At 34.6% G+C, this 27,018-nt stretch overlaps 1 protein-coding gene across 4 annotated transcripts in view; it reads left to right on the top strand.

The window, feature by feature from the left end:
- LOC119083755 (cadherin-86C) overlaps nucleotides 1-27,018 on the top strand; it is a 106,879-nt gene that overhangs the window by 71,977 nt on the left and 7,884 nt on the right. For 3 of the 4 annotated variants that reach the window (XM_037193539.1, XM_037193564.1, XM_037193547.1), the window contains exons 3-15: nucleotides 2,635-2,837; nucleotides 3,323-3,567; nucleotides 7,217-7,426; nucleotides 13,839-13,988; nucleotides 14,432-14,546; nucleotides 23,036-23,228; nucleotides 23,293-23,536; nucleotides 23,604-23,762; nucleotides 24,677-24,886; nucleotides 24,952-25,168; nucleotides 25,233-25,572; nucleotides 25,634-25,760; nucleotides 25,823-25,953. In XM_037193539.1, coding sequence (XP_037049434.1) covers nucleotides 2,635-2,837; nucleotides 3,323-3,567; nucleotides 7,217-7,426; nucleotides 13,839-13,988; nucleotides 14,432-14,546; nucleotides 23,036-23,228; nucleotides 23,293-23,536; nucleotides 23,604-23,762; nucleotides 24,677-24,886; nucleotides 24,952-25,168; nucleotides 25,233-25,572; nucleotides 25,634-25,760; nucleotides 25,823-25,953 — 2,544 coding nt within the window. The remainder of the gene's footprint in view (nucleotides 1-2,634; nucleotides 2,838-3,322; nucleotides 3,568-7,216; nucleotides 7,427-13,838; nucleotides 13,989-14,431; nucleotides 14,547-23,035; nucleotides 23,229-23,292; nucleotides 23,537-23,603; nucleotides 23,763-24,676; nucleotides 24,887-24,951; nucleotides 25,169-25,232; nucleotides 25,573-25,633; nucleotides 25,761-25,822; nucleotides 25,954-27,018) is intronic. The other variant, XM_037193555.1, reaches the window with a different exon arrangement.

A 27,018-nucleotide genomic window follows, 5' to 3' on the forward strand; every position in this document is an offset into this window, starting at 1 on the left:
AGAGGGTTGAAAAGTGCACTTTTTCGTTCACTTCAAAATTTTGCTTAATTTATGAATGGTCTCTACTCTATTCAAGCACGAGCGCTTAAAATTAATGATCCTGAAACTTTTATGAATTTATTAGGAATAAGTAAAGCTTTGTCTTTCACTGTATTGCTGGATACATTAAAAGTCAGTAAAATATAGAGTTTCACTTAAAAATAACAAAAAATTGATATTTGTTCGACAAATTAGGAAATTTGTAAATAAATTATATCGTTTTTAAAAAAAACATTGCAATCGCTAGACATTTGTAACTAAGTCAGAAAAATTAGATTTTCAATAAAAGTAACGGTAATGCCTGTCGTAAACATAACGTACCGCCTTATACTCTCTCTCTCTCTATCTCTAGCAGCAATATTTCTATCAATTTCTGTCAGCTTAACACCTACTTTCAGAGCTCTTTTAAGTGCACTGAGTGTCACGGACCGTGAAAAATACTTTTGAAATATTTGACCAACACCTGCATTGCGTTCGAATAAATAGACATGCACCCAACAATAATGATCAAGCGATCATTCAAATCCAATCCTTTATCATATGGAAAACAATGTGTAGATCTAACATTAAACAAAACCTTCTCGCAACACAATTATCAGATGGCCTTTGATTCGGATTAAAGAATAAAATGCTACTGCACTGCCGTTTTTACCTTTCATCTAAATAAATCGGTGTGCTGTGTATGAGTGTAGTTCTGTACGAGTGGGAGCCCAACTAATGTATGAAAATATTTTATGAAATACTCCCTACGGAGCATAAAATGCCCCCCTGTTAACATCAAATTTAATCATTTGAAACAACAACCAAAAAAAAAAATGAAGAAGAAAGAATGAAAACAATTTTACCGGGTGAAGAAAGGATGGATTAAATCTCGTGTACTTAATCTTTGAACCTATTCAGCTAATCGAATTTTCAACAGACTTTAAGCAGAGATTTTCTTCCCAAATTGTTTCGAATTAATTTAACATGCCTTACGACAATGAAAAAACGTTATACGCATCTTGTTACATTAATCATAACCTATCTCATATGGACACAATAATTATTCATAATGCAAATGCGTGTCTGCCAACTTAAATTGTCTATAAATTATTCATATTTTATTATGGTAAATAAGAACCGTATGTACATATTAGCCATATTTTATCGGTAATATTTATTGGCATTACCAGTATTCGTTGTTGGTTTTGTCGCATGGTTGTCGTTTATCCTTCAAGTATGGTAAATCACTGTACATAAATGAAATGCCTACGAACCAATATTACTTTGCCATTGTCGACATTCCGTTGTTTTGTGCATGCCCTTTGCTCATTTTTATTGTTGTTGTAATGACTGTACCTACAGCTACACAAGGCCTATATAATAGGAGTTAGTAGGTAAAAGAACTTACGAGCTAACTGGTTCACCTGATCTATAAGTCTTTGATGAACATTATTTGCAGATCGATACCATGCAATTTTACTGCAATCTCTTGAGAGCACTTTCTAATCCTGACCACGAAACATTCAACCATTGCACTGTCAAGCACCGAAGCTGACTTTGACATCACTCAATTAGAAGACCAAACACACACCTGTTGAACAGTGCGTTGATTAAAAATTTCCGAAATAAACACAAGCTCTGACTAAAGCAGTCTTAAATAGCAAAAAGTATGTCCAAACAATCGAAGCAAAAGATTTGAAATAAATCCCTTGAAAATACTTAGATCAAATAATAGATCCGACAATAAAGCTGTATGATTCTGTGAATATGAATATTTCGTCGTCACTTTAGTTATCCTAACAGCGTACACCAAGTTGTATGGCATCCCGATATCACTCAAAATGCTTAATTTCAATGACCACAGTCAGTCACCGATACCAATGCCGATGCTGATGTCAGTCACATCATGCATCAAATTTGGAATGTAAAATTTTAGAAACTCATAGAAATTGGTCGTAGTTGAGAAAAGAAATTCCACAAAAAAGTAAGGCTGGCCCCACAGGCGTAATTTAAAATTAAAAGTACACTTCATACAGTACACGTCAACTATTTCCCATTCTTGTGTTTGATATAATGTGCGTAACGTTCTCAGCGATTATTCCGTTTCGATTGACTCCCATTTGGGTCCATAAATTCAAGATTTGAAAAAGAAATCCCGTGGTGCTAGTAATTTCCTTTTGAATGTGTAATCTCTGAAGAGTGAACGATTTTTGCATGTACAAATATGAAATCTGTGTCAACTTATTCCAATTATTTACGGCAGTGCCATACAAATCAATAAAACAATGCGAATTCTTTCTTTTATCTTCACCAAAAAAATGTGAATATCTCATGCCGAACAGCACAAAAAAACGCGAATAGATTTTCTTTCGAAGAAAATCTCTTTAAGATATAGTGGCATTTAGTAATGTGTGTGCGGCTACTGTTTACTGTACACGAACAATGAGAAAGAAACAATTCTTCGCTGAAGAGAATATGATAAATTGTTTCAAATGCATACTCTAAATTGAAAACAATGTGAAATGTTTACATGTTTGAATGGTGTTTCAGTCGATCATTTCTCACATTAAAAATTATTTATTTTTTTTCTAATTTTTTTTTCTCATTTCATTCCAGAATTCAATCCATGATCACGCTGTGGATATGTCTGGTATTCCAATTGACATCGCACACCATGGGCATCGATCCAAAATTCGATCCATCAACTCGTATGCGACTGGTGCTAGTTCCAGCTGATGCTGCAGTCGGTTCAGTGATTTATCGATTGAGAGCCACTGATGAGGAATTTGATTATCCATTACAATTTGAATTATCAGGTACTTAACCGTAATTTGTATATGGGTAAAGATGGAATGTTAATGAACCTAGTCTGTATTTGTATAACCGAGGCCCTATACTCGGAATTACATTTTTTTACGGTGTTAAATGTACAAAGATGCAGATCAACGTGTCTCCAACATTTTTTTACATTGGCTTGATAGAGTTAAAAAAAAGGATTTAAAGGTTGTCTCGGACAAAAATCTGTCACTAAGTTCTATAAGTCTTCATGCGGAGCTATGCTATAGACGTCTAGAACTCTCTGAGGAAAGCTGGGTTCGATTTCGCGTGACCAAAATAAGTGCGAGGGATACGGTTTGTAAAATTAATGAGCCTGAACTTCGCTTTTCCTAGATTTAGAGTTTTCTTAAGATTTTTGATGAAGATCAAAGTCCATTTTCAACAGAAAATAAATTTTTAGGAAGTACCTCCGAATAGTAAGTCCTACTAAACGTCAGCTAATAACTTATTCAACTTTCCACAGGCGATGCATCATCATCAACAGTACAAATTCAATCGTTGCCATGCACCAAATATAATTCGGTGTGCCAGGCGAATGTGATTTTAACGAGAAGACTGGAGGCAGGCAGATATCACGATTTTCAAGTGTCTGTTAAAGACACAAAAGGTGGCATGACTGTACAGAGCTGTTCGATTACGGCAACCAATTTCACCACACCACATGACGTAATTTTTCCACATAAAGCTGCCATAATTATGATACCTGAAGTAAGTGTAAACATTTTTATGACAACAAGACAAATCGATAATTATTATGAACATAGCAATGAGAAGTAGTTTTTCTAGTCAATGTATTCGATTTTAAGTGACCTTGACAATGGAACATTACAGACAGTTCTGAGTAAAAAATTTAATTTTTGAATCAAACGAAGCGAAACCATGGAAATTTGATCATTCTTGTTCTGCAACAGAAGATTTTATGGCGGAGTTTGAAGACTCGGCCAGAGGGTCAAATAAATTGAGACGCATCAAAGTCTGAGATTTTTTTCTAAGATTTCACTATTTTTATTTCACTAAATTTAACTAAATTCCCACTGTCATGTCGCTGGCGTATTCTATTTATTCCATCGAGTTGTCGAAACTAATTAGTATTGGTTTCCCGATTCATCTTGATTCATTTTTCGGTCTATTTATTTGTGTTTTTTATCGATGCTTTCGCATCAGCCCACGATGAAATCTAGTACTTCATATCCTAGAGAATGATTTACTTCCCAAATCTTGACACACATTTTATTATATGAGAGAACACAACTCAGACCTCATCGCATATTGGGCCAGTGTAAGCTTAATTCCTTTTCGTAAGCTATACTTGATCCTTTTTCAATCGGCTCCACATGAAAGCGTTTTAGCACACTGTACCCCAAGCAATGCAAAATCTACTGTCCAATGTGAAAAATTATCATTCCATAACTTGCTAAGTGCATAGGTATGTTGAAGCAGCACATTGAACATCAATAAAAAATCATTAATTTAACACCATAAGAGCATAATCGGCAGTAATAATCAATAAATAGACGCTGTTACTTCTAATTATTATGAAATCATACTACTTTCCATTCATTTGAACATATTATATACATATATGTAAGCAACGTAACGTTATAAACGACTGTTCTTAGACAACAAACGTGACAATCTAAACTCCCCAACCATAAATTATCAATCAATAAGGCGGAATATATCAAATGGAAATGTTGATAAATATTATACCGTATTCGTATAGCATTACAACGATGTAGACCTTCACATAGACTCATTCCGCGAAACGAATTTCCTTTGGGTTAGGGTGGAGCGCTGAATAATTAATTTAAAAAAAATATTTTTTCGACAAAAGACCAGCACATTTTTGTTTATGAAAAGTGGTATTTACGACACCTTTGGCAGGACAGATTTTGTATGTTACCCGGGTAACATTTTGTGTTGTTGACATGTCAAAAGATATTGTCGCCCCAAGTTCGTTAATCCAATTTAAATCATACTTTCCATGTTTCTTTGGACACCATCAGATTCTGTAAAATTCTTTGTTGTCTTGAGATCAAATAAGAAAATGCGAAAAACTAGTTCTGAGCGAAAAGGTAATGAGTTGGCCACAAAGTACTGACTTGTGGGATGTATTCCTCGCTTTCGTCTCGAAATACAACCTTCCCACACGCCTCAACAAAAAATGGCACAGCAAGACAGTAATGTGCTATTACATGACTGTGTTTTTCTTAAGGGTGAAAATGGCTCATTGGAGAAAACAAGAAAAGTGGTCTAGGGTATTACAGCATCGATAAAATCGATATAATGACTGGGTATAAAAATGAAAAGTCTCGTAGGCATCGCCTCGAATCAACAAACTTCATACACCAACAAAGGAAAGTTTCCACTCTGAAGCTAGACCTCAACTTTTCATCCCCAGTTATATTAATGGATCCTCCTTCACTTCATCGTAAGGCATTCCTACGATGTGACTAGGATTAGTTGAACACACAAATGATACAAATACTACGTGTTCAAGGTATAATTGCGGCTCACAGCAAAACTGCCAATTTTCTAAGCCATTTGAAATCTTAGTTATTTGAAACAATTATCTGTGGATGCTGAACAACAGACAATTATAATTAGACGAATCCACATGAAACGATCATCTAATCTTCTTTTTCTCATTATCCATTTTGTTATGATTTAAAACCGAACCCCCCACACAATTTACATAATATTTGATCGAAAAATTGTATAATGTTTCACATGCATACAATAATTATACATCGCGTTCGAATTCTATCTGTAATTATTGCCATTTCGTATACGCTACGCATGTAATCATTTAGATGGACATGAGTAAAAATGCTCTAATATATAATTCTACGTCTCTAAACTTTTGTTACCATTTCAATATTAGATCGTCTGCATGCAGAAATATTCCGAATATAACTGTGCTTTCTCAAGATGATGCATTAGTTTTGTGTGATCGTTATTTTTGCATTGGGAAAAAGTCAAGAGCGAAAAATTTATTTATATATTTCGCCAAAACATCTGTAGAAACCGATCTTCCAGAGCAAAATTAAATTCCATCGGCATAAGATTTATCTGTTTAGATGATCATCTCTGCGGCTAGAATATTTGCTTTATATAAAAAAGAACCTTTGCGAGTCTATGTGTATGCACGAGGAGGTCGATGCAGGTAAAATGCATAAGATACCTAAAACAATTCAAGAATTTTTTTTCCGTTGCACGTTTTTTTTTTCATTTCACAATTTATGCACCGTAAAACGTCAACGGTATGTAAATGACAAGATTTTATTGTAAAAATTGAGGAATAACCATTGGTTTTATGGGAGGAAACGAAATGATGCAAATATATAAAATGTATTGTGGTAAATGAGATTTATACAGATGGATCGATCCGGCACAACATTTTCTGAATAAAGAAGTTTTGAGCAGAATGGTGAGCCGCCGATAAAGGGTGGATGTGTATAGTGGATGCGTTTCACGCTTTAAATATTAGACTCATCTGAAAAGAATTGCAAAATCTCCATGAGCGATCCGTCTACACAATTAACGAACTAATTTGGAACTTTTGCTAAATTCTAATTCTAAAAATTCTTCGGAGTAAGTTTTGAAAAATTCCTAAAAATTTTGTAGATTTTTTTCGGAATTGTCGGATTTTTTTTAAACAAACCCTGACAATGCTCGAACATTTTGCATAGTTATAGATCTCACAGAAATATGTCACACCACTTAAAATGGAAAATTAAATTAGAGAAGTAAATGTGCATCCTTTTTTACCCATAAAATGGTGACCAAAAAGGCTCGCAAAAAGGGCATGTAGTTCATTTGGTCTTGTGTCAGCATGTGGACAAATTATATGAAAATTATTCGCAGCGTTAAAATTTGCAAGGCAAGAAAAGAACTTAAGTTGAAAATTAAAAATAAATTTTTCGTTTGGTCGCATCAAATAAAAATTGTATTCCCAATTTTCAAGTTAATTTCTCTTCTCGCCCTGTAAGTTGTCATGCTTACAAATGTAAAATCGATTTTAGGATACCAGAACCAGAGTTTTGTTTCATTTTGGTTGATGGTTTGCTAAATGTGCTAAATTCCTAAAATTTGTTTGCTAGTAAAAAGAAAACCGTCTCCGCTCCACCGTCCACCTTTTGTCGGCTCTCCATTCTGGATCAGTACGCGTATTATCATTTCTTTTGTGCTTTAATATTCCGTTCTACCTATTCTCAAAACGTAAATAAAAATTACGGCCTGACGAGGGTTAATTTAATGCCATTATTATGTTCGCCATACAAGTATATCATAAATGGTTGCACACAAAATGTAACAAAAAGTACGAAACGCTCATATTTAAACTATTTATTTTCAGGATGCTAAACGAGGCACTGAACTCGATTATGTAATCGCAAGAAAAAATCCGCTGTATACGAAGCCGGTGTATTTGGAATTGTGGGGATCACCGTTATTCGCGATACGACAGAAAATTGCTTCCCCCGAAACAACAGAAGGAACCATTCTATTGCTGGGACCTTTGGATTTTGAAACGCAATCCATGTACCATTTGACGGTGTTGGCAAATGTAAGTGTGAAGGAAACTTATTTACGGGGTTGCATGTGTGTTTGTGTGAATAAATAGTTGTAAAATCTGTTGTAAAAATAATTAAAATCAGAATTTTGCTGACTTACTTGCCACTAGTCCAGTCCCTTGTGTCAGTCCGCTGGCTTGATGTTTTTTGAGCTTTTCCGTTATCACACATTCAGTACATTTTTAGCGAACGAAACTATATTTTGACACAAGGGCTTGGACTACACAGTGTGTCTCGAATTTTTGGACGTTTGTATCAACACTGTCTTTCTATATTCGCGAAAATATTTTCACGAATTTTCTCAAATTTTCACGATTTTCTCAAATTTTCGTGAATTTTCCCAAAAAGTTTTTTTTTGAAAATTTGAGAAAATCGCGCAAATTTGAGAAAATTCGTGAAAATATTTTCTCGAATATAGGCACTGCACTGTAAGCATGATCATGACAGCTGCCAAATAGAGTCCGATCTTGTATGAAAATTAGTATAGCACACTGTTCAGTTTCGGTACTTTAAGATTACCACCCCTGCTTGAAGTGCTTTCTTTCCGAGATAATCGTTGAAAGTTAGTATATTGTCTAAGATTTCTTTTATCGAAACGTATCCTCAGGAACCAACCTTGACAGACACTTTCGTTAAATACTAAGAAAAAATCGAGAAACTTTCATTCCGCTATTTTGTGCAATTAAATTCCAAATAAACACAAACCCCATCTGGTAGACAGGACAGTGTTGCATTTCTTTTGATTTGATTATTTTTTTTTTTTTTTTTTGGAAAATGTTAAATTTGACTAGTACTTTGATACGAAATCTTTTACTCCATTGCGCTTCGCTATATAAGAACACTAGCTAGAGCCCGTCTTTCATCTCGGTTCTTCGATGTCGATAGCGGCCGTACGTTTCTCAAACTTAGGTTATATTGAAACTATGTGATTCGTTGAATATCCTCTTCGTCAGCATTTTATGAGCATTCTTTTTATGATATCAATGAAAGTCAGTGGGTTTTTTTTTTATTCACGATAAAGTTTTAAGCCTTTGATCTACTGTTCATTTTCGAAAGTACCTAAATTTCATAATTAAAATTTTGAAGAAAAAAAATCTCAAAATGAATTAGCATAATTCCATGAAATTAATTTGATTAGTTTGATGGAAGTTGTAATCAAGAATAAAATCAAAGCTTCAAAGAAGAAAAAAAACCTAATCCTAATTTCATAATATGAACAGCAACAAAAACTTATTTACACTTATGCCTACCTCAAACAACACCAACAAGAACAATAATTTTTTCAGTAAACATTATTCATAAAAGGTGTTTAATACACACGAGTGTGTATATATACCTAGATCCACTCTACTCGTATAAATACAAACCGTCAGCAATGAAACGTTTCCAAAATAATAAAGAAAAAAAAAACTCACGAAACTTTATAAAATCCTATAGTTACGAACTCGGTAGAACATTATAAGTGTATATATGCCTAGTTGATTAATAAAAAAAAAATTAAATGTTTACCTGAGATCTCCCATCAACAGGTGTACAAATAGAAAAAATCACGTCATCTATGATAACCAGCATATATTTCTTTGCCGGGGATACTAACATTATGACAGGCACATATTATTAGAGAATTTAAGTGAGGAAAGCCATCATAAAATTTCCTCTTATGATTTCTTCATATTGTTGACATTAGGCTTATGGAGTGTGCGCTTTGCATTCAAAGTGGATTTATTTCAAAAGTACTTAATATGATAATTAATTAATAAATAAATTTGTAGGTAATTAATTTACGTTGCCACCTTGAGTTTTTTTTTATTTTTTGAAATGAAAGAAAAACACATTTAAACATATGGTAGAGAGTTACATGAATTAGTACTGGAAGTCGATTATGTGCAAATTGAATGGACAACATTTCAACATTTGGAATGGAAACGTTTTGTTTTAAGAGAGAATGTTTTGTGTTTTTCTTCATATTACCTCCGATTTGATAACGCTGATCAATTTTTCTTAATACCCTTTTACTTCTCACACATTATCTATTTGATCCATAATTGAAACCGAAACAATACTGCTGTTAGATTGTTCAACATTCATTATGTTATCAACACCGACGAAAAGAGCGACGAGCTTTTCCTTTCTTTTTTGTAGCAAAATATGCAAACCAACAAAGTAATAGATTTTGCATCAAATTCTTTAAAATGCTGTGACCAAAAGAAGTAATAGACTCAATTTTTGTCGTTGCCTTACTTCTGTCAAAGGTGTAGCGAATTTATAAGAAGCAGTGTGTAAACATTGATCCCATTTAACTTGTTAGTTGATGGTTTCATTACCAGAGATCCAATGAATGGTCGAAGGGCAATATAGTGAAATTTATGGCTAGTCTCAGTCACAATATCATACAAAAATCATATCGAAAAAGTCGGAATTTATTAGAATTCGTTGCGCAAATTCTTTCGAGTTCGAGAAATTTTTTTGAAAATTTTGTCTGTGAATAGGGCCTAACGCTAAAATTACTTATTTTGTTTCGACTTAAACCGACAGCAGACGTCTGTGTATTAACCTTTTGCAGATGGAAATCATGTCACATATGGCAACAGTTTTAAATTAATTTATTATTCTAAATGCGACAAAAAAGACTGCTCACAATTATGGCGCAGCCGGTAAAAAATCGGTCTTTTCAAAAAAATTTCAAGATAAAGACTGCAGTAAATAAACATCATCAATCTTCTTCTTACCTAATGTTCCCAAAACACAAGCAGCGTTACCTCGTTGAAGAGCCCAATTTATCAATAAATTTCTTTGTTTCCGGACCCATGCAACCTACAGTATCGGGTCTACTACTTCACTTGATCTAATTATTTTCAAGAGACTGATTTCCAATTCTTATACTTCAATTCTTTGAACATGCTCATGTAAGACAATATCAGCCAGAGCTTTTCATTTATTCATGAAGTCGTTGTCAAAAACAGATGGTAGCCATTTGTAACAGGCATAGAGATAATTCTGTTTCCACTATTTTGTTGTGTTCAGGCTAAACATAAACGAGTGCCTAATTAAAAAGTTTCTCGATTAACTGTGACTATAACATGATTATCAATTTTGCTCATTATTTGTCCGGGACAGCACATCAACATAATCTTATGCGATTACATAAATTTTATATTTATTTTGTACAAGTTTTCAAGATTAGCGAGGAGAGGTCGTTTTTACATGAAAAAATAAATATAAATTTAATGATTTAATGAGAAACATGGAGGAGAAAAAAAATATAATTAAATTGGTTATCATTTGGACAATATGAATGAAATCTTTCCAAATATGGAAACACTGCAAGCGACCGACATAAGAAGAAAGAAAATTTTAAATCATCGACATTGCATAACTATAACTTTATATATACATTTTATATACATTTCTTGATATATATGGCCATGAGAAACCATACTGAGTTATGATTATGACGGTGTAATAGTTATTTACTGGATACGTCGTTTTTAGATAACAGTATTCTCTACTGGACACGGTGAGAATATTTTTTGTTGTTGTTGTTGTTAATTACGAATAGACATTTTACTCAATAAAAATTGAAACAAACAAGCTGGAAGCACCAGCACAGTAGACAGTAATGAATTCGGAAAAAAATTTGATTCTTTGTCTCTCTCTTTCTCACTCTACTCCTAATTAAATATCAATAAATTGCGAATACCTACTTCCTCTTAAACGGCACTAAACTTATTATGACTTTCATATAATAATGCGAAACACCTCGTTTCGATTGGCTAGAAAAATATCAATTTCTTCGATATACCATAGACTTGTCGATAAATTCAAGATACCACTGGTTTGAATATCAAAGTTGTAATTTATAAAATTTCATAAAATTAATGGTCCACGTATAAGTTAATTAAACTCATGCTGCGATTAATTATTTTTGCATTTAGATAAATCGTCCGGTTGAGTTGCGAATGATATGCGAACGAAAATTATGCCACAAAATCCATTCTATTTTGTATTACAGTTTTACAGCGATTTTATGGTCGATAGTTAAACAAAAATGAGGAAAAAAAACTTGCAGAAATAAAGATAACAATTTCTGATTTAATCCGTTTTTATTAAAACCATGTGTAATACAGACTGCCTGGATGACCTTGACGTCTCAAAGGTCCGCTGAACTAATTAATACTAATTATGAAAGTCATTACGGTTACGGAACTGTTTTTTTTTTTCAACTTTCTGTTGATACATCAAAGAGAAAGGGTTTACTCAAGACCGAAGAAACTGACGTAGGTATACTTAATCGATACAAGATATTATTTAAAAACAAACCATTAACTCAATGCATCTTGTTTTACGAAAGGAGCTGGGAAATATCATTTATCATTAAAGCCATTTGTCCAGTAAACAATATTCACATACTTAGCCAATATTACAATTAATAAAAATCCTGTGAACAAAAGAAGTAACAGACTCAATATTTATCGTATACGTCGCGTCGGTACGAAAGTCAACCTTTAGATTCGAAGTCATATACTTAAATATTATGTAAAACTTCAGAACGAATTATTGGGAATATGAATCTAGAATGTAAATGTATGCATCAGCTCGGAGAAAGAGTTGGGACTTATCTTTGCATCGACACATACAAATTGATACGTACATACCTGTGCCCAAATGTTTTTACGTGATCACATAAAGCATTGACGACCCCTTCGGGTCTGTAACACCCCACATATCAAATACACAACTTGGAACCTCGGAAGTAATATACTAATTTTGACGAGTTGGTTTATAATCTTCTTTGGATCTTCGGCCTAGGATCACAATCATCAATAGCCCTACTGACGTTAAAAAAATGTGGTTCAGATCCTTCGGAGGAATGTCGATTTCGTTTTATTATTGGACACTAAACAATTCTCTAGAACATCATAATTGACAAAAAATTGTTTCTGAGTCGCGCAACGCATTCAAAGTTTACATGAAAACGCATAGAAACGCATGGTAACGCATAGAAACGCATGCATTTTCGATTGCGTTGCGCGACTCAGAAACAATTCTTTGTCAATTATGATGTTCTAGAGAATTGTTTAGTGTCCGATAATGAAACGAAATCGACATTCCTCCGAAGGATCTGAACCACATTTTTTTAACGTGAATAGGGCTAATCATCAACTCGTCAAAATAAACATTTTTATTAGGCACACGGTGTGCATTGTCACCCAAGACCACTTACCGACTACATCTACACATGCATTGACTAAAAAAGCATTTATCACCGAGCTGCACACAATGTTTTTCCTTATACATATTGAGATGTTCCTTACGGGAAATCATAGGTCGTTTCTTTTACAAAAGCATGAAGAATTGTTTTATGACTCATAGACATTTCGACGGTCGTTGAACAATTAGTTGGAGATATTTTGGTCGATGCTACACGACTATAGTAACATAGACAGCAAAATGATGAATTCATTTAACGAAAAGCGGTGCGAAAAGCTCTTCACTGGCCATGTTATCAGTTTAAAGCCAAATTCGATATTTTTCAGACGAAAGTGTCAAAGATTATTTATTTTGATCATAATACAACCGTGTCGTGGGATGAAAGCTAGGAAGAAACTCTATTCGAATTTGAGTTTGATATTTATAAATTTTATCAGTCAACAGTTATATTTCGGATCTAATTTCGACCCTTCATCACCGCCTTTTCATGTTCCCATTGCCGCTATCATCCAAGAACGAGAACAAACATATTCATTCGAACGGCAAAGCAACAGATTTCTTTTATAAACGCATGAAGAAGTGTTATAATGACTCTTGACTCATAGACATTTCGAAGAAGAAGTAAGCTGCAATCCTAATCACATATTGGTAACAAGCTAACTTTCTGTACAAAAAATATTATCAATATACCTACCATAATGAATATACCAAAGAAATTCGACTGTGTATGATACGAGCACACGAACATTGTTAATATATCTCTGATACCCATACAGACGTATACCCACACTTCGACTTTTTGCCCAATTTATACCAACAGAAACAAATTCGTTTGCCAATACATTTTCATCATTTATCGTTTCTGAACGCCTGGTACATTTGAAGCAAAAAAATCTATGAAAACGAAAGTGAAAATGGATGCTTGTTTTCGTAGTGCTCGTCGTATAAATTGAATTTCGTTCGGAATGGATACATTTCGTTAGTTTGTTTGAGAGTATGCATGTAATGTATGTACGACCTATTATTCGACTACACACTGATTCATTGATATAACCCGAACAATATGAGTTGGTTGATGTTGGTTTCACAAAAAGATTCTTACTTATTTGTTCACACGTTTTATGTGTGCCATGAGAATGTGTATTGAACGTTTGTACATACAAGTTCAGAAATATATTTCGTTTTAATGTATAGGATGCGTATGCAGAAGGGGGCCAGGATACCAGAAACATTGCAGGCTTAGAGGTGATTGTTATTGTCGAAGATGTACAAGATGTTCCTCCGATATTCACTGTGGCACCACCTGTTACCCGACTTTTACCAGGCCTTCTACCCGGCGATAAGGTAAAAAATAATAATTTTTGTTTATACTGAGAACAAAATATATATTTACGGAGGGAAAAGCATAGAGAACATTTTTATTTCGTTGTCGTCGCATTGATGCTATAACGAATCGTATCATACCCGTTGAAATGGCAGTGCGGTTACATTACATATATTATTGTGCACCACTTAATCATCGACAAAAAATCTTTGCATCGAAAAGAGTGTACTCTATTGGATATAAAACTTTACAGACAGACATAAGACACGTATGGTTACTTAACGTTGATTCGATCCTTTTATAATAAACGTGACTTACAAAATACCAACCAATCTTAAATTGATTACACTCTCTATGCTCGTACCTTATTTTCGATCCGAAAAAAATCGTTTTTTTAACAAGCGTGAACTTCATCTTCTTTCAAACATAACCAACCATTAAACTTGTTATGTTTCTTCTAAAGGTCCTCCAAGTTCATGCTGAAGATGGTGATAAAGGTAATCCACGAGAGATTAGATACGGGCTCGTTTCAGAAGGGAATCCATTTACCTCTTTTTTCGATATCAACGATACTAGTGGTAAGTTTATAATTATTTTTTTTTCCTTCTCCGCATTATATACATTTCTCCGTCACGCCAGCTAGCTTATCTAATGAGTAATCGTCATTAATTAAAATAGCTTTAAAAAAAATATCGAAAATTATTTACTTCAAATTAACGGCCTCATCACATTTTAAATCACATTTTAAATGTGCGCGTCTTGTATACTTATATTATGTATGTTACCGATATTTAGCGATGCATTTTAAAATGGTATAATAAGTATAATGAGAGTACTGTGTAGAGGTAGCTTCTCTCTGTGTAATGGATGGATTCGTTTCGAATTTGTTGTCAGGCATCTATTTGAAATGCAAATAAGATTTACTGCAGTTCGTTTACATTATGAGGATCTCTTGTGCAAAATTTGCGTCTTGTAATTTTCCTTGTTTTGTTTACATTAAAATCATTGTCATACCGGCAGCCGACGAATGCATTTTCTTTATGCGACTTGTGGCAGAATTGGAAACTAAATTCGCCAAGGGGCCTACGTTTTTCGACTTCACGTCGTCAGAAAAATTGAAGTGCAATGTTTTCCAAAGGGACGTCAACGTCAACCAAAGTCACTTCAGCTGTTTTTCCAGTTGGTTCACTCACGCACGAGCGTGGTAATGGTATAGTTATAGTATGAGTGAACCAGCCGGTAATACAGCTGAAGCAGGGCTCAACTAACTAACTAAATTATTATCAAACGAACGGACACCAGCACACTATCACTTTTGGCGGCTGCAATGTCTGCACCGTGCAATATACTTTGTAATCGCTAATGTTTATTCTGAACTGAATGTTGCATAATTAACGATTATTTAAAGTAAGGCAAATGCATGCCGTATATACCATTCAGTAGATAATTAATAGCCATTCGCCCATATAGTAAAGATGCAAAATCTTTTTTGTTTTCTTATAAAAAAGAGCAATGATTGACTTTAATCTCAATATTTCACACATTAATCGCATACATATAGCCACATTTTGTGCACACATATTGCAGGACCAGCTTTGTTTCTATGTTCAACATAAATTGCATAAATTTTCGATAAAATGGCTTTTTGTATAAAAGCCCACAACAACATTTCAGAGAGATTATATTTATAAAAAAAAGTCACCTTTCAAACCTCTCATAATATGACTAGAAAAACCCATTACTACAGAATGTACACAGCAAACAAAAAAGCTGTCTGTACGGTGGTAATATGAAGATATGAACCCATATGCACACCTCGAACTTCGAATGAATGTGTGATTATTACTATTTTTTTTGTAGAAATTCGCATATCGAAATAAATGTCTTATATAAATTTACCAGAAAACATGGTAGCCTGTCAACGGCCATACCTAAAATACCTATATTTCCTACATGAGATTTTCTAATTCACACTGAAATCCATTTGAACTTCGTGCTCCATGAACGAAATATATATATCTGTAGTTTTCTATTGTTATAGTTAGTTCTCTGTAGTTTATTCTTGAAATCCTTTATCGCACGTAGCACAATTTTTATGCATAAAGTGTGCACATTGTATAATATATGTAGGTAGAATATTGGTTTGGGCTTGGGTTATAGAGCTTCTATATTTTGCCGGTTGATTTTTTTTTGTGTTACTGTTGTTGTTATGCTTGTCAAGAATGTTTCCCATTTGTGAGTGGTTTTTTTTTCTCTTCTATCTTCGTTATTTAACTTATCATGACGATGCCACAAGCAAAATGAAATCATTTAACTGTAAAATGAAATTTTTCATTTGCATGTTCCTTAAATTGAAATATCTTATCATCACACCGTAATATTCCCGGTGAATGCGGTTTCGAAACGATTTGCGTGATCAGAGAAATAAATTTTCGGTTAAATCAAATTGGAAGTGTTTTTTATTAGCACTTTCAACAAAATTACGAGCACTTCAGTAGTCGACCAAAAAAAAAACAAATTTTAATCGGAAGTCATTGATCTTAAATAATAAGTCCTGATCTTCATGGTCCTTTTAAGAATTCAAAGATATTTTTACAACTTTCTTTACTACAACTTTCAACTTTCTTTGAATAAGCCTCGTTGAAGGCCATTTTTTGATAGGTTAATGTATGCGAGAAGTTGGCACTGGTATATTAGAGTATAATAGTCGATGGTCTTTGTTTAGACGGAACCCTCTCAAGGGAACAAAACCGAACATTTCTGCGAATGAAATTCCACTTCTGATTGTTTTTTACCTTAAATAACCAAGTTACATGTTGAACCAATGTTTTTCTTCCAAAATTTGTTAAATTCCGTTCGTTCTGCCATTCGCAGCAAAAACTGACCCACTAATCAGCAAAGAATTCATCAAATCGATATTTTGATAGCATAAATTTGATTTATTCGGGGCCACTAATCTGGGTGTTACCTTTGAAAATAAATATTTAATGGGGCACCGCTTCAGCAGAAAATTGTTCAAATGCATAATAAACTGAAGCGTCTTTTTTTTTCGCTAATTTATATAATAGTATGATATGCTGTTTTGCATAAATTATGCACATTTTTCCCGTACCTTTCTCGTTTTGTGTAGCAAAATGAAATATGAAACATGAAACACGATAAAAGGTGGCTATAGAATATATTTATGAGCTGGAAGAATAAAACAATTCGTAGAATAGTGTGAAATTTAAATTGTCCTGAGTTTATAGGTATGTACCCGATGAGGGAAAAAGTCTCTCGGTGGAGTAGCAGTTTGTGTATTCTCTGATTAGTATACTCTCGTTAGTATACTCTTATTACATGTATCGAAAGACATACTCTTAGTACTACGTTCGACGCTATTTTCGACGCATCGTCTCGTTTTTATGTGTTTACTGACCTCGGTTTCGCCTCGGGTCAACAACATTCACACCAAAACTCTACTTTTCATCTTTTTATCCCCAGTCATGTAAGTTAATATTAAAACAATTGATGAATTGATCAATTTTTCATCAATTTTTTGAAAATTCCGGCTGTAAAATGGTGATAGAAAATTAAAAAAATATTTTTTTCGGTCTTTTCCAAATGTCAATGTGCTTTGTCAAAAAGTACTGTCGAAATACAAAGTAAACTTTAAGAAAAAATCACTAAACATAGAAGCAATCGTATCACTGGAATCTGTTACTTCTGTTCGTGATCAATAAGTTGTTAAGTCATTTCATTTCATTTCATTTATTTCAGTTTCAAAATTACAAATACAATCTGCGTAGCTCTAGTGTGACGAAGTCAATTCGAAAGAGCTACGAAAATAAAGTCACATATTGCTACAAAATCCAAAGCTCTATTGCCTATTTTTGACGTAGCTCTCGACAACGGATGACATAGCCCAACAATTTTCATCCCTCACATCACCTCTACCAGATAGAGATGCTACTTTGAGATGATTAAAGAGTGTAAATTTCTCTCACGAAAAATAGCATCTGTATTTCCCGAAGCGAACTAAAGTGTCAGATATGCTCGTGCTCAGATAATTTATCTCGCTGGTAAAAATATAAATGACAAAGCTCTGTACACACCAAACATCTTTTCGAGCAATAAATGATTGTTGGTGCAAATTGCGTCGTTCTATCGGGTTTTTTTTCGCATTGTTTTATTATTTTATTATTCTGTTAAAACATATTGACATTTTGTAAAAGGAATTAATTGCCGCATAAATATGACATTTCATTACGGTTTATGAATGTTAATGTTAATCGATATATTGGCATTTATACTTCAACTTTAAAAGACGTTAACCGTTTCGGTATTTAGAAAATTACCTGCAACGTTTATTATGCCCATTGGAAAGATTCCTTTTTATTGTAATTATTAGATTTATGGTGAAAAGCCCCATCGATCACAAGAGTGTCTTGTCGATAAATATTGTTTAAGATATCCTATGAGTAGTGTATTTAGGGAACTGGTAACGTCAGATAGTCCAACACAAGCGGAGAGACGAACGATTTTTCTTTGGCAAAACTTTGGAAGTCCCAAAGAAAAATCGTTTGTGTTTCCGTTTGTGTTGGACATTCCGTTTCTGTTCATACTATCTGACGTTCCGTATTTTTAAAAACAGCAAATTACATTTATTACATGAAGGTGACAATTTTGTTAGCCTGGTAGCATGCATTAGGAAAAGTATTATTTTGAGCAACAGGCCTTCGAGTGAGCCTGCGAGTATCACAAGGTTGTTTCCAAATTAATGAATTACGTAGAACATTGTACATGTACGCTGCTGATCTGATACCTGCCTCCTGTGAAAGTTGATTATCACATGAAACGCATCATTTTCGCAGTGGCAAAAACGCAATGCTCTCCTCCTGTATTTACTCTTTCGTTCTCGAAATAAAAACTAATTATTCAATAGTGTAGGAAGTCAATTTCGGTGTGGGAGATTACCAACTCTACATGAAACAACTCACAGACATTATCATCCATATCTCTAATATCCATGACTTTGATGCTCCAAGCCCTGGTTCATGAGTCGTAAAATTTAACTTACAAATGATGGAAAAAACTATTTGTCTTGGTTAAGTCTTTGCGTTCGTCAGATGTAAATAATTCACAGTGAAAAATTATCTAAGCAAAAAACTCTAAGCCGTATCGTATCGTCTGAGTAAGGTCACTAAAATCAATGAATGGATAAATAAATAATACAACAATATAACATAACCATTTAGAGCTACCATAAATGGATAGAACCCAAAGCAATATTTACGATAAATAATCAAACAAGAGCACACACATAAAGATGTATGCACAACAACACATTGTTCATTTGCCCCATTCGATATTCCCAATCTTCAACCAAGTCACCATCCATAAAGTCAATATGGCTCGAAATCCGATCATACACGGAGCATTATAATGTAAATCCAATTTGAACATATATATATATTCCACACAGCCCGTACGAAACAGATATTTAATTAGAGGTTCATGATCACCTCTGGCCGCTCAATATAAATAACACTTTTCGATGCCAATCGACAACCATCTTCTCCGCCTAGATACTTTCTTGTGTACTATACGATCTGTAAGTTTTAAATCTTTTATCACACCAATTCTTGTTGCATTTCCTTATTTGAATTAAAATTAAATGAGCGTTGCAAGCAGAACTGATTCTTTTTGTATGTTTGTTTGTTTCATGATTTGAACCACACTAATGTCTTGAAAGTTGAGGTGTCTATCCGAAGTTATTGCGATGATAAGGCTCTTAGCGAATTGTTTTATTAATGCGAGTAATTTCATGTTATATCTATCACAACAACAACAAAAATGTTGCGTTGCTTTGCGAATGAGACGTTATATGTTAGGGTCAATAGGGCTTTCCCTGCGGATCGGATTGATAATAGAAAGTCGGGTCACCGGTGAACGGGAGTGATCGAATCAAGTGATTAGGCGGTAAAATATTGTTTCAACGTTAGCGATCTTTTAATTAAGTTTTATTGTAGGTAACAGTCAAGTCATTTTCTAAATTTAAAATGAAATCCCGGTCGTCACAAAACTTCTTCAGGAACTAAAATAGATTGTAAAAGAAACCGTTCATGTACAATTTGATACAAAAAATCGGTCACGCACTGTCGACATAAATACTAATTACGTACATTCATAAGCTAAGGGTGCTGTTAACACGTTGAACGACATTGATTTGTTCACACACCTCTTATTGTGTTAAATTTATTATTATTTCAATTTACTATTTACTGAAGACTAGACATGGCAAAACCTGACGAAGGAAGAACGTGTTTCTGGCTGTGTTTTAATTCTTATTGGATATGTATGGCTCTTTGGAAATAGAAAATAGTTTTACACAAGACTAATATAAAGTCACTAGCGCTCCCACCACTTAAAGTTATGTCAAAGTAGGCTTATTTTTAAGGGCTCGTTAAGGGCTTACTAATGAGATACGACTCGTATTTAGGGTATATTTGGGACTAGACGTATCTCTTCTCTACACACATTGAAGAGTATAACCTGAAATGAATCATAACTCGCCAATCAACACATCAATCGCCTTTTCTGCCTCTTTACGCATTTATTCCTGGACCCAATAGAGATGGGCTTAGGATCTTATGAGTTAGAAGTGAATTTAAGCCAACAGTTCATTCTTCATTCATTCGTTATTTGAAGCTTTGAAACGTGCATAACGCATAACACATATATAGCAGTTTAGTACAATATGACTTTTCGGTGGATTTATAATTTCGGGCTTTATTATGCGTGAAACGGGTCATATCGAACCTGCTTTATAAAAATGTAATTTAAACCTGAAACTTGAAATTCGCTAATGCTCGAACCTGAACTCAAAGTTTCAGGTTCAGGTCAGATTTTCTAAAAACAAACCTATGACTGAAAAAATTCTGATTTTCATTTTTCAGGTCAAGTTGAACATTGCCTGTTCAATAGGTTTACTATTGGAAACTTATAATTTTCTTGGTAATTTTCAACAGATTGATTTTCACAGCCCTCGCCAATTTCGCACTCGTTCAAACTTTAACGAAAACCTATGCAGTACCATCAAGTGTGGTTATTAAACGTTCATGACACAAAAGCATTATGGACAGGAATGATGAAGTGTTCATCGCATAATTTTGCGTTTTACTGAAAAGGAATATTTCCGCCGAATGTGTGTGGCAGAAAATCACCCTTCGTCTATTGGCAATTAATTTCGAAAACGTTTACTTGAAACGACGACGCTATGGATTATATATACGTATTGAAACAATTAAAACGATGACCCAAATGCATAAATTGTCTGAAGTTCAGGGCCGTAGCTACTAAGGAGCGAAGGTGTGCTGAGCACACCCTGGAAACTCTTGAGCACACCCTGGACCGACTTGAGTTTAAAAAAAAAAATTAATAGTAGATTACAGCAGAGCCTATGTCAATGAGTAATACATGTGTGGGATGTTTACGAAAAAATGATCATACGTTTACTTGACAGATTGGTTTTAAACAATAGCACACATGATAGGCCTTTTATAACACGTGCTCTTTTGTCAAGTAAACGGATGAACCAAACGGACAAGTCTGAATTCAGCTTTAAAAGTAAAATAACGACATAACTGCACATTCTAAGCAGCACATAAATTGCATCAATTTATATGGACGATGGACTTTTGCGCGGAGAAATGTAATATTGTGTGCAAGTAAAAATAATAATTTGAAAAAAGAAAGAAAATCAGTTTTATTTGCATACAATATTACATTCTCCGCGCAAAAGTCCATGCTTCATACGCAAAAAAAAACAATTCGCTCCTCCGCGCAAAAGTCCATCGACTTTATACACAAAACGTTCCTTCGCACAAAAGTCCATGCTTCATACGCAAAAAAAGAACAATTCGTTCCTCCGCGCAAAAGTCCATCGACTTTATACACAAAACGTTCCTCCGCACAAAAGTCCATGCTTCATACGCAAAAAAAAAAACAATTCGCTCCTCCGCGCAAAAGTCCATCGACTTTTGCGCGGAGGATACAATTGTGTGTGAGAAAAGTCTATATAAGCCGGTTGCAATATGAAAATGAAACATGCCGTAACACGTAAAAACCTTTAATTGAAATCCAGAAACGAAAGATCCAAACCTATTAATTGGTCATGATGTTTGTGTTAGACCCATAATGTTAGACGAATAACTTAACAGGAGGGTACACCATGAATTTGTAAATGTTTTTTTCCCTCGGAGCTGAGCACACCCTGAAAATCGAGTCTAGCTACGGCCCTGCTGAAGTTAAATAACGAGTGACCGATGTATATGGCTCATAACAGTTTTATATCAACGGCAAGAGCAATAAAATTTAAAAAGAAAACAAAAACCAAGAAAAAGACCAAGAAACACATTGTGAATTATAGAAAATCCCACATGCTAGTCGATTTTCTTTGAAGTTTGTTTTTGTACCTTACTATTCAATTCGCCCAAAGAAAAACCCCTCTGTCCACAAAGAAACATAAAACTTTCACTAAGCGCGCCATCGATTTTCTAAGTTTTTCAGCGAGGTAAACGAACTGAAAATTGGTTTTTCGTAATATGTGCATGCTAAATATCTCCCCCAACCCGTTTCTTAATGGCTAATGTTGAATATTGTTACTTAACTCCACCTTGGTATGTTGTGATTTTGAATTAATTAACTTCTGCCGGTCGGATTTTTGGTTGTCGAATATTTTGCGGGAGGGGACAATCAAATAATGTGCACGAAAATGATATGACCGAGGTATTAAATAAAATAAAAGAAACCTCGACCGAACATTACGCATTTCATTGTCAAATTACATGTTCGTTGCGTATGACAAGTTCATTAACTTTTCAGCAGTAAAAAGCAAAGGGCAAAAAATCATAACCACAACAATTACACACCCCATCAACGTTGAGCGGTGTATTATGGCCTTTCGGTTTTTATTATTAATATTATTCTATTCGGAAAATATAATATTCCTTTCCTCCATGCTATGCGTACAATCACGTACGACAATATCACTTTTTTACGGCTTGATTTAACATTCAATTTACAGGTGAAATATTTCTGTTACGGCCTCTGGACGAAATATCTTACATCACACACATTGGTGATCCGGTATTGTTGACAATAGTTGCCGAAGAAGTAAAAGTTACCAGAGAAGAGCCACCAGCTATGGCATCTACTGTTCAATTAGCATTTTTCCTGCCAGAACGTAGCAATTCACCGCCTTACTTTGAAAATGACCAGTACGAACATTTAAAAATCCACTGAAAAATTAACGCAAATTAATTTTTCCCCATTGCCCTCCAGTTACATTGCACGAATCGACGAAAATTCTCCGCAAGGAACAGCATTGGTATTTCTAGATCCTTATGTGCCGCGAGTTTATGACGATGATACCGGCAAAAATGGCGTTTTTTCATTAACATTGATCGGCAATAATGGAACATTCGAAATAACGCCCAATGTTGCTGAACGGCGTGCCAGCTTTCTGATACGAGTACGGGATAATCAGTATCTGGACTATGAGAAAAGGCATTCGGTTGAGTTTCAGGTAGACTGATTGATATGACTGCTCAAAGCTATCGTTCGCTATTAATACTGTTGCATCCTTTGTTCAGATTTTGGCTCAAGAACTGGGACCAGCCACAAACTTATCGGCTGTGGTTAATGTTACGATTTATGTCAATGATGTCAACGATAATTTACCCGTATTTGAACAGGAAGTGTATGTAGCAGAGGTGCCAGAAAATATGACGGCTGGAACGAAAATTGTTCAAGTAAGTCGTTTAAATTTTTGATGATGGTCGACAGTGACAAGTCTTCGAAAATAGCAAATTTTCCATTGCTGATGTTAGGTATCTCCAAGGGGGTAATCACTAGTAAATCAGTAAATCAAGTAAATCACGGTAAATCACAAAAAATTTTGATTGTCACTGGATTACATTTCGAAGTATCGTGGCCGTAAACATATAGGATAAATTTCATGAACTAATACAAATTGAAGTAAATAGATTCAAATTTAGTAGAAACTTCATTTTTGATTTACTTGATTTACTGTGATTTACTGTGATTTACCGTGATTTACCGTGATTTAATTCTATATTTTTGATTTCCATGCTGTATTTCAAGTAAATTTTTCCATCCTTATTTTTAGGCCAGCTATTGTAAATTGCAGGTCAAGTTTCATGCTATATTTCAAGGACAATATTTTTTTATATAATTTTAACTGGTTACTCCTTTAAAGTGTCTCACAGTGGAGAACCGCAATGCGATTTGTTATACTAATTTCATGATGTAGAAATGTTTGAATAAACTTAAACTTACCGTGATTTACTGAGATAGTAAATCAGTGATTACCCCTCGGGTATCTCTGACAAAAAGTTTGACAAAATGGTTGAAGGAATGTGCGGTTATGACTATAAAACAAATTCAAATTTCGAAACAGAGACGTTGAATCTGTTACTTCTGTTGTTTAAACTCTTCCAATAATTTGTTTGGTCCAAAATCTTTTACTTCGTCACTTTTAACAGGCATTCTGCTACATAAAACAACATCAGACAGAGTTCATTACTTATTGTTGTAGTTGATAACTGAGGAACATTTAGGAGTGACCCTTAATTTCTGTGAATTCGCAATACTTTTTTTTTATTAAAATTTGCCGCATTTGTAAAAATTTTTGATTACTGATCAGGTGAAAGCAACCGATGTGGACACAGGACTTGGTGGCAAAGTCAGATATACACAAATTTTGGGATATCTAAACACATCGCTGAATTTAGATCCTCAGACTGGCTTAATAGTTGTATCGACAGATAATCATGGTTTCGACAGAGAACAAATGCCCGAATATCATCTATATGTTGAGGCTAGAGATGATGACGGAACTGGAAACTCCGCACAGGTACTGAGTGTTTAATTTTACAATTCAACGAATGGTCACAAATTTAAATTTGTGAAATGTTCAAGGTTCCGTTGGTAATAAAAGTGTTGGATGTAAACGATAACGCACCGATATTCGAAAAATCGTTGTACGAATTCATACTCTTGCCGGATCTGCGCAATTTCACAGCACCAGCTTTCATAAAAGCCACCGATAAAGATGCCGAAGAACCAAATAATGTCATACGATATGAAATCATCAACGGCAATTACGAGAACAAATTCAGAGTCGACAAAATCACTGGTAACACATCGAACATTCTAATTTGATTCCCAGGCTCTCATTTCAATAATCACACAATTCACAGGTCAACTGTCGTTAGTCGAACAATTGACAATAACCAAGAACCACAAACGCCGCCGGCGACAGACCGAATCAATCGACACAGATGTGTTTGTATTGACTGCCAGAGCGTATGATCTCGGCGTGCCGGTGATGTTTTCTACCACTACGATTCGAGTCTACCCTCCAGAGAGTCGCGTTAGAACGGTCACATTTGTTGTGCCAGGTTCGAATCCTGATCGTAAAAAGACTGAGGAAATTTTGTCGACTGTAACGGGAGGACGAGTCATTATTCACGATGTTCGACCGTACAATGGCTACGATCCGCCCAGTGCTACGACTATCGATGGCGATAGTAGAGAAAAGTGAGTCAACGTTTCCGTAGCTGTATGTGGAACAAAATTATTAAATTTCTAATAATTTCAGGAGTGTTGTCGTTGCTACCGTACTGTACGACAGTAATTCGGTTGTTGATATTGCCAAAATTCAAAATCGACTGTCGACAAACAATTCAGCCAGAGCCACAGCAATTACAACGTCTGAAGATGCTGAGGTTAGTACAGAGATTATGATTTTCATTCGTACAAATTTTGTCAGCTCAATTGTATCTCTCAGATGGTATACAAGGCAGAAAATCGAGTCCTATTTTGGTTACTCATTTTCTTGGCATTGGTGATAGCACTCTCAATATTGACGTTGTTGTTTTGCTGTATATGCTCGTGGTGTCCGTTGTATGCAGCGTCAAGGTAAGTAACGCTATTTTCTCTGTGAACGTAGTCAAACCTGGTCGATGGAATTATTTCCTTGAATTTCCCCAACCTCAAAATTTAAAAAAAAATTGGTGGAGATGTGAGACAATATTTTGAAAACGATTTCATCGAACACAAATTTTGAATAAGACTTCTGCAAATTGTAGGTGAAAATACTAAGAATTTGTGATTTACAGTGGATATGTGCTTACCTTAACAAAATACTAATGAAGTGGATGTGATATCGATTTTGAGTCTATGTCGAAGATCGGTAACAGATGAGATGCAACATTTTGAGAAAGTAATCGCACGAAATTCGCTCACAAAATCTTGCATCTCTTTTGCACTAGGTTTTTTTTGTGTTTTACGCCTCTCCTAAGCCTCAAGTGCAGTCGGAGTCAGTAAATAGTCCTATTCGGTTCTTGTTAGATATACGAAAAAGGGCAGAATCCTTTCAATTGATTTAGAATTGGGAACACCCTATTCGAACTGTCAAAAATGGCTTATTACACACCTAGGGATAGCATGAAAATTGGCTTAGGTTTCAAAAGCATGTAATAGTTATTTAATGGATTTTACCTGCTTTTGAAACCTAAACCAAATGTCTTGTTTTCCCTAGGTGTGTAATAAGCCACTTTCGACCCTTGGGAAAACAAAATCATGTAAAATCCATTACATAACTCGGGATAAAAGTTAAAAGTCTCGTTTTAGTGTGTTTATTGACATCGGCTTCGCCTCGGCTCAACAAAATTCACACGAAAACTCTACTTTTTAACTTTTAATCCCTTGTTATGTAATAGTAGATTACAGCAGAGCCTATGTAAATGAGTAATACATGTGTGCGGTGTTTGTGGCGTGTGAGCCGAAGGCGAACCGCCTAATTTCGCACACATGCATTACTCATTCACATACATACATTCCCTCGTCACGCAAAAAGTGTCAAAGTTATTCCTTTGTAGAAACCGTCTTCTAACACCTCCTCTAACGGTGTGACTTTATTTGTGAACAGTCCCTAAGTCTATGACTTAAATAATCTACCAATAAAAATTCCAGACTTTAACT

The sequence above is a fragment of the Bradysia coprophila genome, chromosome X (assembly GCF_014529535.1).
Source record: "Bradysia coprophila strain Holo2 chromosome X, BU_Bcop_v1, whole genome shotgun sequence".
NCBI lineage: Eukaryota > Metazoa > Arthropoda > Insecta > Diptera > Sciaridae > Bradysia > Bradysia coprophila.